Source organism: Dendrobium catenatum, unplaced genomic scaffold, assembly GCF_001605985.2.
Source record: "Dendrobium catenatum unplaced genomic scaffold, ASM160598v2 fragScaff_scaffold_1363, whole genome shotgun sequence".
Classification (NCBI taxonomy): Eukaryota; Viridiplantae; Streptophyta; class Magnoliopsida; order Asparagales; family Orchidaceae; genus Dendrobium; species Dendrobium catenatum.
In genome coordinates, this window is record NW_021319825.1 from 240995 (window position 1) to 259870 (window position 18876).

An 18876-nucleotide genomic window follows, 5' to 3' on the forward strand; every position below is an offset into this window, starting at 1 on the left:
AAAAGTAAGTTGAAAATAAGATCCAAGTTTATGAGATCATTGCTTGGGTTTGTTGAAAGTTAATCAGACTTAAGGATATCAAAATTTTCATTTGGTATTTTTTTTTGTATGAATGCTTAAATTTAGTTAAATATTTGCTGAAATTAAAATTCATATCTTCAAAAATTAATTTTTACTTGCCGAAAAAAAGAAAAAAAGTCTAGACTTCATTCAAGACAATTTTCTAAAGAATTTTTTAGTACAATAATTTCTTAAAATAAATTTTTTTATACTAAAAATTAACTTTTTAACAAATAGTAAGAACGTTGTCACAAACGAACCCCTAATCTCATGTTTGTGTGAATAATTCATTCAATTTGCTGAATATTAATAATTACTATTCAGGTAAATTCACCATGTAGCAAATGAATAAAAGGAATTTTATTTATAATAATCATGGAGCATAGTTCAACTACTGTAAGTTATTGATAAGAAATTTTGCGTTTATGCATAGAAAAATTTATATACTTTACTTGCAGAAGCACTCCATTATTTCAACATATATGTAAGGGCATCTCCAACCAAAAATCTCATTTTTCACTCCAAAATGCAGTGAAACCAAAAAATGCAGTGATTCATCTCCAATGGAACGCCATTTTGCCCCATAAACCATCGTTTTCTTCATTCGCGCCTTTTTCCCAAAGTTCAGTAGAGATAATATACAAACTATAAATAGCTATCAGCTTCCTTCTCTTATCCTAGTCTGATTAAGGAATAAAAGGGGGAAAAATAATGGCGATCCCCCGAGCAACTATGGACCTATAAAATTAGTTGTACTGATGGAATATCTTCACCTGGAGGGGGCATCAGAAGCTTGGTTGCTCAAAGAAGGGTTGGATGACATGGCTGGAAGCGGACTGTTTTCCTGAGCGTCTGGAGGCTCCACCACATATACTGTTCCATCGCTCATGCCCAATGCTATCTGGTTTGTCTCTGATGGGTGAGCAGCAACTACGGTGGGATAAACTGATCCGGCACTGCGTACAAAGCAAAGAGATGGTCGGAGAAATTATTATGTGCGGAGTCCGGACGTAGAGATACGTCCGGACATCCACTTAAAATGTGACACGTGTAGTGTGTTTTGGTTGCATTTTTTGTTGAGTGTTTTGCTTGTGCTTTAGTTGCGCTTTGCTGTTTTTGTTCTGTTGTGTTTCTTTACTACGCTTTGAATGTACTTTTTGATGCGCTTGGCTTGAAGTTCTGCGGATTCCAGGTGTTAACATTTTCTTGGAGTATGGACATATATCTACGTCCGGACTCCGAACCTAATAGTTTCTGTGGTATCGAAACGAAGTTGGCAGATAAAATTTCACTACCTTGCTGTCCACGTGAAGAATCCTCATCACTTGGCTAAATTTGTTTTATTACTTCTCTGTTTTTCCAATTGTTTGATTCCATAAGATGTAGGAAGAATATTGTGTATTTACTCCATATATAATATTCGTGCTTTCCTTTCCCCTCTCTCTTGGCTCCTCCTCCCCCCGCCCCCCTGGTCCTTTATCGGGAGTAATTATTACGTCCGGACAAAAAACCGGAAATCCAGACGTATACCGAGCAATACCGAGTGCTCAATACTAAGTTTCAGGTGATGTGACGCGTGATTATTGATCTCTGAACGCGTCATGTGACCTGACGTAATAATTGCTCCTTTATTCAACTACGTATCCTCTATTAATAGTGTCATTTTGCTTACTTATCGGAAGAAAAAAAAAGAAAAGAAAAGTTTTTCTATCCTTTACCTGTCAACATACTTGCTCATTCTCAAGTCCAAAAGTTATGTCGCTATTTGTAGGTGAAGTACGCAAGCATTTTACAGATGGGATGGAAGCAAAATACCTTGGAGATGACGAGTTAGTATATGAAGAAGGTGCTATCCGGCAACGGAGCCTCAGACTATCTGAATCAAAAACTCCAACCGCCCCATCACAGAATCCGGCATATATTGACTGACCATCACAAGAGTACACAGCGCTAGAAATCGGTGCAGGGAGATTATCCCTATGAGACCACTGCATCAGAGGAAGAAGTTAAAGCCAGATTTCTTAAACATGTAAATCAAGGTTTCGATAGGGACAGCTATCTTACTGTTTTTTAAAGCAATTTTTTAATATAAAAATTAAAATTTTTGTATTAGAAAACTGAAACGAAGCACAAATAATTGGATTCTTATCTGATTATCAGAGAAAAAAGCCACATACATCAATAAAAAATGCAAGAATATTTGTAAGGTTTTATGAGCAATATGAAAGAGCAATCAATGAGCATTAGCAATGAACTGTAATTAATTTTTAACACTTATAAAATGAAGAGTGGTCAAGAAACTAACAGATCGGAGGCACTCAAGCTTGCTGTCGTAGATGGACAGTTGGGTTTCATGGACAACCAAGAGATGCTGTTGATCATTGTGGAACTGAACTCTTGTATCCCCAACTAATGGTCCTGCACGACCAGCAGGTGTTTGAATGAATCTGGCTTTCTTCTTTTCCCATCCATCAATGCTCCATATGCATATCTACAATTTTTTAACAATAAAATGGAAAAAATATATATGAAAAATATTGGGAAGACAGAATCAGGCAAATTTCAACTGCTAAAACATGCAGAGACGCTGCAGCTCCAAAAATGGATGATGATTCAAGGAGAATTCATGCCGTTATATATCCTTCAAACATGGTACGTGAAATCTAGACGATCTACTAGTTTTCTAGTACAATTAGAATGATATCCATCAAGTCAATAAATTGCTATTACAAAAATGACTTGAATTGCCACTACAAAATTATTTAAGATAAAAATTCAGATTTCAACTCGTTTCTATTTTTTTTTTCCTATTCCATAAAAAGAACCATTATGTCTTGCACACCTGTGCATCAGCTCCAGTGGAGACGAGAACATTTAGTAACTGCGAAAATGCAAGGCCGGTTATTTTCTTCTGGTGACCCTTGAGCTTGATTTTCACCTACAAGCAGCGAAAGTAGATCTCAGTCAAGACTAACGGAAATGCCAGCACTTTAAGAGATCTACTGTCATAAAAATGCAGAGCCTAGATAAAAATTATGATCTATTTTTCAGATCATGCTTACTCAATCACAAATTGGGATGTCAAATCATTAAATATTGCTTGATGAAGCACTAACTAGAAGGAATACATTTCTCTGTCAAACTTCTTACCAAAAAAGTTTGAGATTCCATATAATCCAAAATTGTCATCATTATAATTAGTCTATCACTAATGCGAATAGGCTAAATTCATGTCCTATATTCCAATTGCACGTGCACATCCATCGTCTAAAATGTATAAATTAGCTTTGAAAGGTCTTTCTCAGAACAATAGAATATCCAAAGACATGCCAAATAGGACGAGTCATAAAAAAAAAAGCTTATATACATATAAAACTGCCAGACATAATAGGGAAGAGTGTACATTCAGCGTCGCATATTTGCATCGGTACCCCTTCGTACAACAATTTGCATGAATATTGAAAGTGTAGCTTGTACAGGTAATCCTGGAATTGAAAATTCTTGTAAAAGCTAGAAAAATTAACTTAGAGTAAGCCTACTGTCAGTAACTGCAACAAACAATGCCATACCTTTAACGGAATAGAAAAGGGTGAAAAAAAAAAAAAAACTTGTACAAAGAAGCAAACAAAGCTTGTTTTGTACGAGTTTTCACATGCAAATTAATTTTACAAGTGGGTTCATGTGTACCATCAGAAATGAAAACGGTAAAAAGTGAAGGAGAGCTTAAATAAAACAATGAAATTTGATCCACAAATAAGACAACTACCTCATCTACCCGGACATTGTATATTTGAATGGAAGAATCTTCCATTCCTACTGCAATAATATTATTGTCCTGAGGATGGAATGCTAGAAAAGTGGCTGCAGGAGGAGGAGCCATGAATGTTGTCATAACCTGTCAAACTAAATTGATTAATAACCTACAAAGAACTGAGTCAGGGTTTGGAAAATTTAGAAACAGAATGGGTGGGGGTCATTGGATTGGGAGTGTGAGATAGATAGTAGGTGAGCAAGTCAGAGAGGAGAGCATGGTAGTAGAGGGCCATGGGTGGGAAGTTTTAGGGGAGAGAGAGAGAAAAGAGATTCTACGACCATCGAGTGACATGGGTGCTAGAGCAGGCCAATGAATGACTCTTATGATTGCAAATGAAAATAAGAATAAAACTGGAAATAATCTGACTTATCTCAATACCTTAAATGACATCATGTTGAACAAGGAGACCCTTCCACCAGATGCTGACATAACATACGAGTCATTTTTGGACAGAGCAAAGCAAGCACTTGATTCTTCAGGATTGCAGTCATTTGTTTCATTTGTCATAGGTGATCCATTCGTAGGTTGCCACAACTGAGGCACCACAGTTGCAGTCGACTAACAAAACAATGTAGGACAGAACATTATTCCATCATTAAGCAAGAAAGCAAATAAAACGCCGCATAGGATTTGCAAAATATATACAGTAGACACCAGAGTCAACAACTTACCTTGCCAGATGGATTTCGTTCAGTACGCTGCCATTTCCATAGCTTATGGACTGCACTGGAGGCAAGAGCGAGTACAGCTAATCCAGAATTAGTATACAGGAGGCTCAAAATCTGCAAACAAACAAAGCAGAAAAACATCAGTTGCGAACTTGAAAAAAGTTTAGCAACAATCAAATGCAGGACCATAGTGCCAAATTGAAGGTAAAACAAAAGCTGCAGTTGCTCACCAGGAAAAGTTCATCAAGAATCAAAAGTAAGGTAAGAAAACCATGCTCTAATGCAGGTAAAAGACAACTAGAATTACGGAATAGTACAAAAATGCAGAAAATATGTTTTAGAGAGCCGCAAGATATAATGACATCGTATAAGAGTGATGTTGTTAAATGCACAAGTGGCATTTCAGCATCAGAGCAATATAGATAAAGACCTTGCTCCACATGAATTTGACTCAGGAAATACCGGAGCAATTTCAGCTCTACCAAGCTCAGTTGTTGCCATTGCTCGGCAGAGCGAGTGGATTGTACAGTTGCCCATCAAACACCCTTTTTTCCAGTTATCTTCTCATCCCCACCATTTTGATTCAACTTTGACTTCATATCATTTTTTTGTTCTATTTCCATCTCGTGTAGAATCTAATGAAATTGCCTCAGTTATTTCCATCTCGTGTAGAATCTAATGAAATTGCCTCAGTTGTGGCAACCGCCGAATTGATCACCTATGACAAATGAGATAAATTGCAGCAATCCTGAAGAATCAAATTTATGCTTTGCTCTGTCCAAGAATGACTAGAATGTTATGTCAGCACCTGGTAGAAAGGTCTCCTTGTTCACCATGCTGCCATTTAAGGTATCTTTGAGTTGAGAGGAGTGAGATTATTGCAAGATATATTCTTATTTTCATTTGAAATCTTAGGAGTTGTTCAGTGGAACTGTTCCTACAGCGATGGCCCTCTCCTTCCCTAAAATCTCTCTCTATCCTCACTCACTTTCTAACAATCTCAATCCCTCCACTCTCACCGCTTCAGTTTCTATATTTTTCAAACACTATATAAGTTTTTTTTTTGGATTTCAATTAGTTTAGTTTGATAGGTTATGACAACTTCATAATTTGATTGTAACATGTTTAAGGTATCTTATAGATGTGTGTCGTGGAGAACTGAAGTATATGCTTTATTTGTGCTTCACGATTCAAAGTAGGAATCTTTTTTGTGCTTTTTGTAACATTTTGCATGCTGGCAACATTATTGAATGTATATGATAACATTCATTATGCATACACGACCAACATAGGAAAAAATAAATAAATTTTAATAAACAGTAGATAGCAGACAGTTTAAGTAAGTGCTAATTACAAGCATACCACTCCATAGCCAAATTGTATATAGCATAACAATACAACCCATAATGTTTAAGACTTGTATAAATGCCACTATATTTTTGAACCGTTTGAAAAATCCTTGGATATCTCTGATAAATGAACTCCATCATTATCACTAGTTGCTAGTGTGGCAGAGTCATCTTTCTAATTTATAAAAGCTGCCATGCCTCTAAATGCATGTGAATAAACAATAGAAAATGCATCAGGAAGGCAAGACGAAAATCCTCCTCTCCCTTCTCCACAGTAAACAAACTCATTAACGGCTCCAACTTCATCTAATCTCTCTTCCAAGCCACAAGCATGCTAGTTGGCACCATCCTCCTCGGGGCCAACAATAGTGCATAAATATTGCAGCTTGCCAGCTCATACCATGGATGCAAATGCAATTCTTCAATCGACCTTGAAATTCATCAATGACATTAAGCTCTCAAAAGTTCATTGACAACCAGTTTCTCCACATCCAGGTGACAATAAATTCCACCCATAGTCTAGATAGTTGCAAGAGCCATGGAAGTTCTATTTATTGGATGCAACATGGCCATGCTGGTGGTGCTTATGGTCAAGAATAGGAAATAGGAAGTGCAAAGTACGGTTGTCCGGAAAAACCAGAAGTTATTTGAGAAGAAAGTTGGTTTTAATCATAAATTTTTTATTCAGTCACTAGTCCCTTGCCATACATGAGAATTCTACCAACTAACTATTAGAATTGAAGGTCCAGAAGTCATAGATCTAATCCTTGAGTTTAAGGGATGAGCTATGGAACCAGACACAAGCAATAAGCTCCTTAAATAGTGCCCTCTCCACCTCAGCCTCACACACTATCCCAAGCTGCTAAGGTAGTAGAAGAATTCATGTTCTATTCTGCATCTCTCGTTCGGCACCTTCATCCAACTCCCAAATTCACCACTGCCACTAGCATCATTCACGCAGTCACTTGTGCAAGCTGTCAAGGGACCCTCTTTGAGCTACTATAAATTCTAATGAACCACAATGACTATGAAATGCATCAAATGATGCATCAGAATGTCACTTGAGATAAATCCAACTCAGTTTTGAGATGCATTGACGACTGGTTATGCCAGTCAAGTCATGACATGGTCACAACACAGTATTTGTTAAGTCCGAAATATTTAGAAGAATTTACTATTCATAATACTTAAAAGTGTTCTGTGTAATCTGAATAAAATTCAGGGATATGGATGTTACTAAACCTTTAATAAATAAGAAAGTCAAATGGGATTAATTAATAGAATCACTAGTAAAAACCATACTAAGATATTGTTCTGTCCACACCATACTTATAATATAAATATTAACCAAACAACTAGAAGAGGTAAAATTAATTTTTCTTTAGTTCAAAAGGCAAAGACCTTGTTTTTATTCGTTGAAGAATCTGGCAGGGGTAAGACTTTAAGATGAGCAGGATCGACAATATCAGCCAATTTCCAGCTTCTGATCTTTTCAGAATCATCAGCAATCCTAGGCTTCACATCAGCCATCCTTCCATCAGTGATAGCCTGCATATCTCATATGATTTTATAGATCTTCCAGGTTTGGATACATTTTTCTGAAAACACTGCAAGGAAAAAAGTTACCAGACTGCTTGCTGAGGCAGCAGTAGGAACTCTGTCACCTCGCTCCATGGTAGTTGCCATTGGGCTGCAAAAATTTGGTACACCGCCCAAGGCATTGGCAATTGGAGGCTGCAATGAAAAAAAAAAACTCATAACAAGGTAGTGTAGGAGCATGAAGAAGTTTCAGCAATCAAGGAAATCTGCTACGTTAAAACGCATCAACACAGATATATGAAATATAGCATTGAACTTTGTATTTAGATTATGTAAGAACCATGAGTTTTACTAATAAAAAAGGATACTTACAGCATTCTAGGTATAAAAAATCTTCTGAAAAAGACCTTCCAATTAAGTGCATTAGAGAAAAAAGAACTATGCGTCATACTTATCAAAGCGAAAAGTGCTACAACGCTGCTAAGAATTAAAATTGCCTCAGTTGAATGGAGAAATGCAAGGCACTAGCCTTTTCAAAAGTAAGGCACCTATTTTCGGAAGGAAATATTGTAATTAAACAATAACAAGATATCCTCTTATAGTGCAAAACATAAAAATCTACAACATGTTCAAAACAAAATGCAGCACGCATAACATGAAAATAACAAGATTAATTCATGGAAGAGTAGCTCATCCTCATACCAACTATGTCAGGCCAAGCAATAATAAGCATATAGAACGTTAAAAAAAAACAAAGATAAATAAATTAGGTTGATGGTAATCAAAGTAAAATGCTATATAGCTTATAGCCATTCAACAATAAGGTTAATGGCTTTGGTGAAATTGTTAAAAATTAATTAGTCGCTCTTGTAGGGAGCCTATAGGCTATGTTGCACCGATACGGATACGGCGACACGGATACGACACGATACGGATACGGGACACGTCAATTCTTAAAAATACAAGATACGGGTACGGTGCGAACACGGCATTATAATTTATAAATCATGCATAAAAATTAAGAAAGCAATCAAAACATAATATTTGAAATTACAAAAGAAAATGACAACAACATCATTTGTAGCCTTGTAGCTTATAATATCAAAATATAAGTAAGCATTAAATGTCTAGTACAACAACACAAGCATAAACATAAATTATCTAGCACATGAAGTTTCAACTATTCAATAGAGGGAATGATATAATTATCTTCTTCATTGGTTTGTCTTTGAACTTCCATATCATCTTCAATAAATATCATAGATTCAAATTCAGGCTCATCAAGTGAAAAATTAATAATTTTTAATATTTTCATATCATCAAGAGACTCAATCCATCTCGGAAATGAGAGAATCTTGCTCGCAACCGCGGAAGTAAATACGCACATCTTTTTTTTTCGAATTTATTTTTGTTTTTCAACAGACACGCATATCGGATATGCGTGTCCTTTTGAAATTAAATAGTATTTTAATTGGATACGGCTTTGGCGTATCCGACACGTATCGGTGGAGTATCGGAGGCGTATCCATGTATCGATGTATCGGATACAGCACGCCTTCATAAATAGGTGTATCGGTGCAACATAGGCCTATAGCCAAGCAATAGTAACACAAAGACACTCTAAGGTACTCACCATTTTAAACTTGAATTGCACAAGGCATAAGGCACTAAGGCGCTATAGCACATTTAAGTATGTTATCAATGTCAAAGAAATAGAAAGTAAATTTAAGATGACAGGTGAATATGGAATTATTCTGAAAAGGGTTCCAATAATAAGCAGCAGAATAAAATTTACTGAGAAGTATTTGATTGGGACTTGTAATGACAACTTCTCTAAACATAAAAACCCACAACTTGTGCCACAAAGAAAATAACATTTTATCCATCCATGTTTTTTAAGAAAGCAAGAAATGATGATAATGACTAAATAAGTGTACTCCTGTTTGACTGTAATTCTCCATAGAAGCATAAGAGATGCTAATCATGGATATCAGTTCGCCGATGAAAATCTTAAACAAAATTGCAATAAACTGTTGTTTCAAAAAAGAAGTGTACTCTTCTTTGACTGTAATTGTGTGGGCTCCAAAAATTCGGCCCCGGCCTCCCCCGTTGTTTTTTCGGGGGAGTTTTAACATATTAATTTCCGGGGTAAATTTTAGGAAGGCATATGGGTTTGTAGATAAGACACTACCCAGAGATTTCGCCTTCATTTTACGAGGACTTTATGATCTAAGTTCTAGTTTCCTATAGGCGCAAACCCCTATAGTTAATTACCCCTCTCGGTAACAAGAGAGAACTTTTGATTAAGGCTAGTCGTCAATCAAATACGTAGAAAATACATGTAATTTGGCATATAGTAGCAGCATGGGCTCAGGGGTTGTGAGATAGAATATTTAAAATTTGAAATTTCACCATCTTGCACTTAAAGCGGATGGTGGGGTAGTGATAATGGACCCGATCAAGATCTCATGGTTATGTCGTCCTGGGCCATCGTGATCCCTGGTCTAGTTAATCATAGGAGGTAGTCGACCCAACCTGACAGAAGGATCCTTGTCGACAGCCATGGGTTGCGTCGTCCAAGGGAATCTTATAGACATGAGGTGGATGTTTGTCTAAGGAGACAAATTTGAATTCACCTTAGCTAACATAGGGCTTTGATCAATTATATCTTATTGATTCATATCTCAATGATTTGATGCCATTGGGGAGCATATGGGCTCTAGCCATAACCGTAATTTGATGGTGCATTTTGGCGGAAAACAATCCGGTTCAAAGGGATCCGGTCATAACCGTTTATGCTACAGTGTCATTTGGCAGCAAAATTGTCATTTGGAGGACACGTGTCACGGCATAGGCACAAATGTTCTTCAAGGCAAGATTAAGCGTATGCACAACACATGGTGTCCAGAAAATATGAGGATAGGCTTGCTCTACAAGTAGACCTGCAGCTCTACAAACAAGTGCATAGGTAAATGCATTCTTGTAATGTGGATTTCTTGCTAGGTTAAAAAGAAGTCCAGCTGAGTAAAACATTCTAGCTATTTCCACATCTAGTTGTTCTCTCATTTGTAAATTAAATGTTTTCTCCAAAGCACTATCTACAACATGTTTTCTTCTTTTTGGTTCAAATCCCTCCATCCGAAAAGCCCCTTATTAACAGTATTATCATCACTTCTAATTGAAGATGATGATGAAGGATATGAAGCATGAGTGCTTGGAAGTGGAATATATTTTGAAAGCTCTTTTTTACTCCTTTGCTCAACTTCACTGATTTTTCTTTGCAATTCAGCCATTTGTGATGAGCTTATATTCGGGCATACTTTAATTTCATGACCATTAATCTTCAATAAATGAGCTTTCACTCTATAATATGATCCTTTGTATGTGGCATTACAAAAATTATATTTGAATGCAATATTGTCACCCCCTTCTAGCGTTTTACCTATTTTTATCACATAACCCCACAGAGGTTTGCTATCTTCAATATTGGTCTATGATGGACCATCAGTAGACCCAATTCCTACAACACTAGAGCTCATTATCCTACGAAAAATCGACACAAGTTAATCAACATGAATTTGAAACATGAAAATTTTTAATTAAAAGTGTAGATATGTTGCGCCTATGCCGGGGGTCTAAGGGGGCGCTGCCCCTCTGTACTGATCAGTACCGAGCAATACCAAATTTCGGTACTGAGTTCCAGTACCGAGCAGTACCGAGTAACAAGCAGTACCGAGCGGTACCGAGTTCCGGTATCGAACCTACAATGAAGAAAATGAAGAATGAAGAAAACGAACCTTCAATGCTCATAAAAAGTAGTCATAGGTATACTTCTGATTTCCAATAAATTTAGCAGATTTTTACTTGATTCTGGTGCATCTCAGTCATTTATTTCTAAAGAATTATGTTCTAATTGATCTATTGAGATTATATGTTTTAAGTCTGCCTTATGTGTTACGATGCCAATGAGATATAGCCTATATGCCAATAAGATTTATTGGAAATTGACTGGCTAGTTAAACATTTTTGTCACCATTGATTGTTTGAAGGAAAAGATAAAATTTAGTTTGTCTAATAAGAAGGCCTTCTACTTTTCTTGTGATAATAATGTTGTCATCTCTTGTTAGTGCAATAAAAATGTGTAAATATTTAAGAAGTGTTGAATTAGCGTTCTAGGCTAAAATAGGTGTTAAATAAGGATGTGTGGGCCTTAAAAAATGTTCTAGTTGTATCAAAGTTTTTAAATGAATTTCTGAAGAACTACCCAATTTACTACCTAAAATAAAAGTTGAATGTAAGATAAATTGCAACTAGGAATATCAACAATATATAAATTTCTTTATAGAATGACTCCAAAAGAGTTGCAAGAGTTGAAATCTAAATTGTAGGAATTGATGAATAAGGGATTCATCAGGCCAAGATATTCACCATAGAGTGCGTTGGTGCTATTTGTTAAAAAGAAAGATGGATTCATGAGAACGTATGCCGACTATAGAGAATTGAACAAAATAACCATCAAGAACAAATATCCACTACTATGTATAAATGATTTGTTTGATCAATTAGCAAGTGCTATTGTATTTTCTAGAATTAATTTAATATAAGGATATCATCAAGTTAGGGTTAAACAAGCAGATATAAGTAAGATAGCTTTTGCGACTAAATATGGCCATTTTGAATTTATAGTAATGTCTTTTGATTTGATGCTTCTGCTATTTTCATGGATATGATAAATTGGGTTTTTAAGGATTATATGAATTAATTTGTAATTATTTTCATTGATGGCATTTTGATATATTCAAAGACAAATAATGATCATGTTGAACATTTAAAGATAATTTTGAAAACATTGAGAAAAACCAATTGTATGCAAAATTTTCAAAATATGAACTCTTCATCCAGAACATTATATATTTTTGGGGCATATTATAAGTGTTTAAGGAATTTCAGTGGATCCTCAGAAGGTGAAAGCAATTCTGGAATGACCTACACCAAAGAATGTTATAAAAGTTCACAACTTATTGGGATTGGCCGAATATTACAAGAGATTTATTAAAGAATTCTCACAAATTGTTATGACATTGTCCAAGTTGATAAGAATATATGTTAAATTTGAATGAATTGCAAAATGTGTGAAGGACTTTCAAGAATGAAGACGCATCTTACTACAACAACAGTGTTGGTAATTCCATCAAAAACAAAAGGATTTTAGATTTATAGTGATGCATCTTTGAAAGGATTAGGATGCCTTATAAGGTAAAACAAAAAAGTGATTGCTTATGCATCTAGACAGCTGAAGCCACATGAAAAAAATTTGAAGGCATTAATGGGGTGAAATGTGAAATATTTACTGATCATTAGAGTTTGAAATATAGTCTCACAAAAAGAGCAAAACTTAAGGCAGATAATATGATTGGAAATACATTATTGTCCTAAAAGAGCTAATATTATGGCTAATGCTTTAATTCACAAATCCAGAGGAGTTATAAACCAGATAATTACTCAAGAAGTTCAGTTGATTAAAGAAATGAAGAATTTGCAATTAAAGGTTATAGACTTTTGAATTTAAGAAACTCAAAAGGTTGATAATGATTATCATAAATTAATTAAGCAGACTCACTTTGGAAAAATAGAAGATATTTCTATTAATGTCGATGAAATGATTAAGCATAAACCTCAATTGTGGGTGCCTGATGATCTGAAATTAAGACACCAAATTTTGCAAGAAGCTCATCACTCAAGTTACTCTATTCATCCAAATTGTACCAAGATGTATAAAGACTTCAAATTAATTTTTTGGTGACCAAGTATGAAAAAAGATGTTGAGTATATATCTAAGTGCAAAGCTTGCCCGATTGTGAAGGCTAGACAGCAGAGATCTAGCAGACTACTTCAATCACTACTATCCTTAGTGGACGTGGGAAGATAGTGGAATGATTTTTATTATGGGATTTCCCAAATATTGATAGGGGCATAATAACATTTGAGTGATTATTAACATACTGATAAAATCAACTCACTTTTTGTCTATCAAGCAACTGATTCAATAGACAAATTGACAAGCTTGTATGTGAAGAAAATTGTTAGATTGCATGGTATTCCAAAAATTATTGTTTCAGACATAGATGGTTGATTCACTTCTAAGCTGTGAAAAGGTATTCATGAAGGCTTAGGCACAAACCTACACTTCAGTACAGTATTTCATCCTCATACTAACGATCAATCTAAAAGGACAATTTAAGTATTGAAAGACTTGTTGAGATTATGTGTTTTGGACTTTCGAGGTAAGAGATTATGTGTTTTGGACTTTCGAGGTAACTAGGAGGACCACATACCAATGATAAAATTTGCTTACAGCAATAGTTATCAATCAAGCATAAAAATTGCACCATTATGATAAAAAGTGCAGAACTTCATTAAATTGGGTTGAAGTAGAAGAAAGGTAGTTGATGGGCCTAGAGTTAGTTAATGAAGCAACAAAAAAAATTAGATTAATCAAATATATATTGAAATCTTTCAGGATTACCAATAGAAATATTGACCCCAATCACAGAGCAGTAGACTTTGAACTTGGTGATTTTATATTTTTAAAAGTTAAACCTATGAAAGGAGCAGGCATATTTGGTCAAGGAGGCAAGTTGAATCCTAGGTATATAGGAATTTTTTATGCTATTGAGAAGATTGGTGAGGTTGCTTACAGGCTTGCACTATATTCATAATATCTTTTATGTATCAATACTAAGAAAATAGATTACAGATGTTAATCAAAGAATTTCACATAATGAAATTGATATATTGAATAATCTAACTTATAATTAGGAACTTCAAAGAATATTAGGTTATGATGTTAAAAAGCTCAAAAACAGACAGATCCCATATGCCAAAATAAAATGAGAACTCGGACCAGATAAACAGGCAACTTCGAAAAAAGAATAAGAAATTAGACAAAGCTTCCCTCATATGTTTGAAAGACCTCCAAAGAAATAAATTGAGGACGAAATTACAATAAAGGGAGAATTATTATAACCTAAAATTTTCAAAATGGTAAGATTAATTTTTCCCAAAATTATATCCCAAGATACCAACTTTATAAAAAAAATAAAATCATTATTTCATTATGTTCTACACATTAAACTAAACAAATTGATATATAGAAGTATATGTTAATTTATAAGGGCATAAAAGTTATTAAATTAATTTTGATTTGCATTTTTTCTACATTTCCTGTACTATTCAATTATTAAAGTTCCTGAGGCATTTATTAGATTTTTCTATTTTCCACTTTCCCATGCTGCAATAGTTTGATTAGAAATAATTTCAATGAGGGGGCAGTGGGGGCTGCTGCGGCTAGAACTCTAAAATCAGTGAAGGAAGAGAAGAAGAAAAAAAAGGAATAAGAGGAAGGGGACTAGGGATTAGGTGAGAAATTTGGTTTAAATTAAGAGAAATATAATTGAGGTAAAAATCTATTTGATCCTAATGAATGTAGTTCGAGATGGTTGTTAGTGAGAAATGTATCTATCCAGATTTTTCTTCTCTGTTATACCTAAGTTGACTGAGGGTCAAAAAGGGATGTGATAGCATTCACCAAGTTCTACAAGATACCCTTCTATGAAGTAACCCATGGTTGCAGACAATGATCATTCAATTAGGTTGAGTCGATTATCTCCTTTAACTAAGTAGCTAGAGACCATAACAACCCGAACTAATGAAAACATGAGATATTGATAATGTTCTTTGTCACTCCCCCACCATGTGTTTCAAGTGCAAGGTAATAAATTTTTAATCATAAACATCAACTCCTAAAAAATCTAAAAACAGTTATTACTATGTGCTATGTACTTAACTTATATCTAATAATTAGCCTTAATCGAAAGTGCTCTCCTGTCTAAGAAGTGTGATTAATTATAGGATCTTGCACCTATGAAAAATCTAAACTCAAATTTAAAATCTTCACAAATGAGGGTGAAATCTTTTAGTAATGTTTTATCTCCAACCTACTCTATTTTCCAAAAATTTATCTTATAACTTAATTAATTAAAACTCTCCTCGAATCATGCGAAGAGCCCAGAGCACTAAATTTCTAAAGCCCGCAATTGAATAAGTTGACCCATCAAGAGAATCCAATAATTTGGATGAGATACTCAACTTCTAATAAATGAGCCAATTATTCCTAGGCCTATATTTGTAAATCCATTCAATTTTATTTAATTATGATGTGTATGAGTATAGAATTTTCTTCATATTTAGCATGCTACACACTAGATATTATCAAAAAATCTATTATATTTTATGTGAATGCTTATTCAAATGATCTCAATAATTCAAATTATAAGACTGTGTAACAGGTGCATATTAATATTAAATTGTAAATATTATCAAAATGATGTTAAAAATACCAAAGCCAATGAATGACATATCATGGAGAATAGGTTGGCATGGTATGATGAATCCGCACATGAAAAGTTAAAAGTTCTGATGAGATGAGCCTCATTAAAGAAATGTAAATGATTCCCGACACATAACTCTCTAAATTGAAATGGGCAAACTTAGAATCGAGGGCTATTGATAACTACAATTCTATACTGACCAAAATTTATCAATAGCTATTATAGTTGATGGGCTAACTGACGACCAAATGATATAAATGATGCAAAAGCCTATATAATTATCCATGATATTTTTAAGAAAATGACAAGTATAAATTAAGAAGGAAAGGAAAGTGAAACAAGTAATTACATAACAACCATTGACTATTATAATGCATTAAACAATTTGATACTTTACAGATATACATCATTGTTTTACAAATATTCATGTTCATTACACATAATCAAGTCTTTTTCTTCTCAAATCATCAAAGCAAGTTTAGAATTAAAAGGGTTGCATTAAGCTAGTTAAATTATGAAGAAATATGTTCAAATTAGTTTATATGATCAACATAATATGTTATATTATTGTTTTGTATGTATGAACATTATATTAAAATTGTTTATCTCATTAGGCATCTAGCTCTTTAGATTTTATAAATGTAGCTTTCAGGGAAGGGGAAGAAGCAATTAGGGCTATAGGCATGTGATTAATTTTGTACGGCATAATAACCTTTTTCGGTGTACAATTTTGAGATGTATTATAGAAGAAAAGATATATGATATGGATTAAAAATTTTTGGCATGCAAAAAAATTATATTTAAAATTATTTAAAAACTCTATATTTGATTTAATGATTTTGTTCATGCATGCTTCCATATGAATGGCAATGTGATCTATCAGCTGACTATAAAGTGCAATGTTGACTTTGTGGTAAAAGAGCTAGACAAATTTTCAGTCCTTCAATCCTGACTATTAGGACGGGTGTTGATGATAAAAACATATGATTAGATCGTCCATTTCTATAACGCATCATGATTGACAAGGGGTCAAAATGAGACATAACAACCTGGGTTCTCGATTGCGACATTTTTTTTTTGTTTTTTTTTTGAGAAAATGCAAAGTTGCATTAGAAAATTGCGACATTATTTAAATCCTCAATATTTAGTCTCCAATAGTTAAGTTTTTTCCGTGATGAAAGCCCACGCTCAAAGTACCGGCTTGAGAGCTAATTTAACTGTTCTTAGTAGTGTGCCTCTAATAATTGTGCATCTGAGTTGACATGTTTGACCATCTGGATACCACGGGATGCATCTTGAAAATGGGTCAAATCTAGGGCTTACATGAACTTCCTTTGTAAGACATTGAACATGGTCATCTAATTTATAATTAGAAACAAAATCTTAGATAACATAACTCAAAATTTGAAGGTCAGAAAAACACAAAAAATAATAAACTGTGACAATTATTTGAAGTATTTTCATCCTCAACTAAAATGTAGAATTCCTGGTAAGGCAAGTGGTGAAGAAGACAAAACCTAATAAAGATCACCATTTATTTTGCTAGATGAAAAGTGGAATTTGAAATTTTAGATTACTTGTTCAGTGTTTCAATGAATGTAAGTAATATAAATTGATTGACTTCAAAATATGTTTGGAATGGCCAGCCTTCAAAATAGTTTATAACTCGAGCATAAAATGGTCAGCTCGTCTTATGCATAATTACGGCAACTGTAACATTGGAAACTTCACATACGCTTAGCCTAGCTCAGCATTCAAACGAATCTGTGATTTAAATGGGCAAGTATTAGAAAAAATTATCAAAATGATCCCTTGAATCTTTATAAGAGATCAAAATGGTCCTCAACTATAATAAAGGACCATTTTGATCATTCAACTCTTTAAAGATGAACCAAAATAGTCTCACCATGAGACTATTTTGATTCTTTTTTAAGGACTTGAGGGAGAATGATGAGGACATCGAAAATCAACGGCTACGATCGTGTCTATTTATTTTCATGTATTTTATTTGTTATTTGTACTTTTCCATTTCTACTCTCACTTGAGGACTTTGTTTTATGTTTGCCCTAGGGGCAATTGTGTCTTTTATTTTCCCTCATGTATTTGGCTATTTAAGCCCTCCCCTTCCTCTTGGAAGGGGATGATGATTATTGATAATGAAAAGTTTTATGTTCTTGTTGATCTCTTAGTGAGTTCACGTGATCTCTTAGTGAGTTCATGAGAGGAGAAGCCCGAGGAGGGAAATTCGCAATACCCGTCAATCTTTGGAAGAGTCCGAGGTTCGCGGTTCTTATGATCTCTGTGTGAGTTCGTTAGTTATCTCTATCTTTCTCGTATATTTTGGTTATCTCCTTTCTCCCATCTTCATGCACATTCTTCTTCTCCTCCATTGACTACCGCGAGCCAAGTCAAGAGTGGAAGAAGCCGAAACCTCCACTAGCATCTCCACCCTAGCTCCACCCGCCGGCCACCTTGCCACCGGCCTCTCCCCTCGCCGCCATTTTTCCCCCACACCTCCCTCCCCTAGCCTTCCTTGGAATTTGAATTTCAAAATTCAAATTCTTTCCAAATTTGGAAATTCCATTTATGAAAATTTTTCGAATGAATTCAAATTATAAATTAAATTAATTTGGATTTATTTAGAATTTTCCTAGTCATCATCCATGTTTGGAAATCCCCCTCCCTCTCCCTCCTCCAATTTTGAATTTCCCTCATTAATGACTTTCCTAATTAAGCCAAATTAAATTAGGGAATTAATTAAGGGGAGTTACAATCTTTTGAAATTCAAATTTCCTCCTAAATTTATTTAAATTAGGGAGTTACATGATGCAATTAAAATCTGAAATAAAAATTCAGATTTTGATTAATTACTAGTGGTCCCCACGTACTTAAATCTCAAGCCTCTCTCTCCTATCCAATTAATGCCCCAATTAAACCACCAATCAAATCATTAATGCTCCCATAACCTAGCCGGCCCCTTCCCCTTTCACTCCAAATTAGTTTGTGACATATTTGGCATGCTCCATAAGTAAGGAATTTAATTCCAGATTCTTCTC

At 34.5% G+C, this 18876-nt stretch overlaps 1 protein-coding gene across 1 annotated transcript in view; it reads right to left on the reverse strand.

Moving 5' to 3' along the window:
* Positions 1-778: 778 nt before the first annotated feature.
* Positions 779-18876, reverse strand: part of LOC110115232 (protein TOPLESS-RELATED PROTEIN 2) — a 41940-nt gene continuing 23842 nt past the window's right edge. The window contains exons 19-27 of the mRNA XM_020848404.2: positions 7518-7625; positions 7293-7439; positions 4546-4656; positions 4253-4432; positions 3827-3955; positions 2903-2998; positions 2366-2551; positions 1876-2048; positions 779-1016 (exon numbers count right to left, since the gene is read on the reverse strand). Of these exons, the coding sequence (XP_020704063.2) occupies positions 830-1016; positions 1876-2048; positions 2366-2551; positions 2903-2998; positions 3827-3955; positions 4253-4432; positions 4546-4656; positions 7293-7439; positions 7518-7625 (1317 nt within the window). The 3' untranslated portion in view covers positions 779-829. The remainder of the gene's footprint in view (positions 1017-1875; positions 2049-2365; positions 2552-2902; positions 2999-3826; positions 3956-4252; positions 4433-4545; positions 4657-7292; positions 7440-7517; positions 7626-18876) is intronic.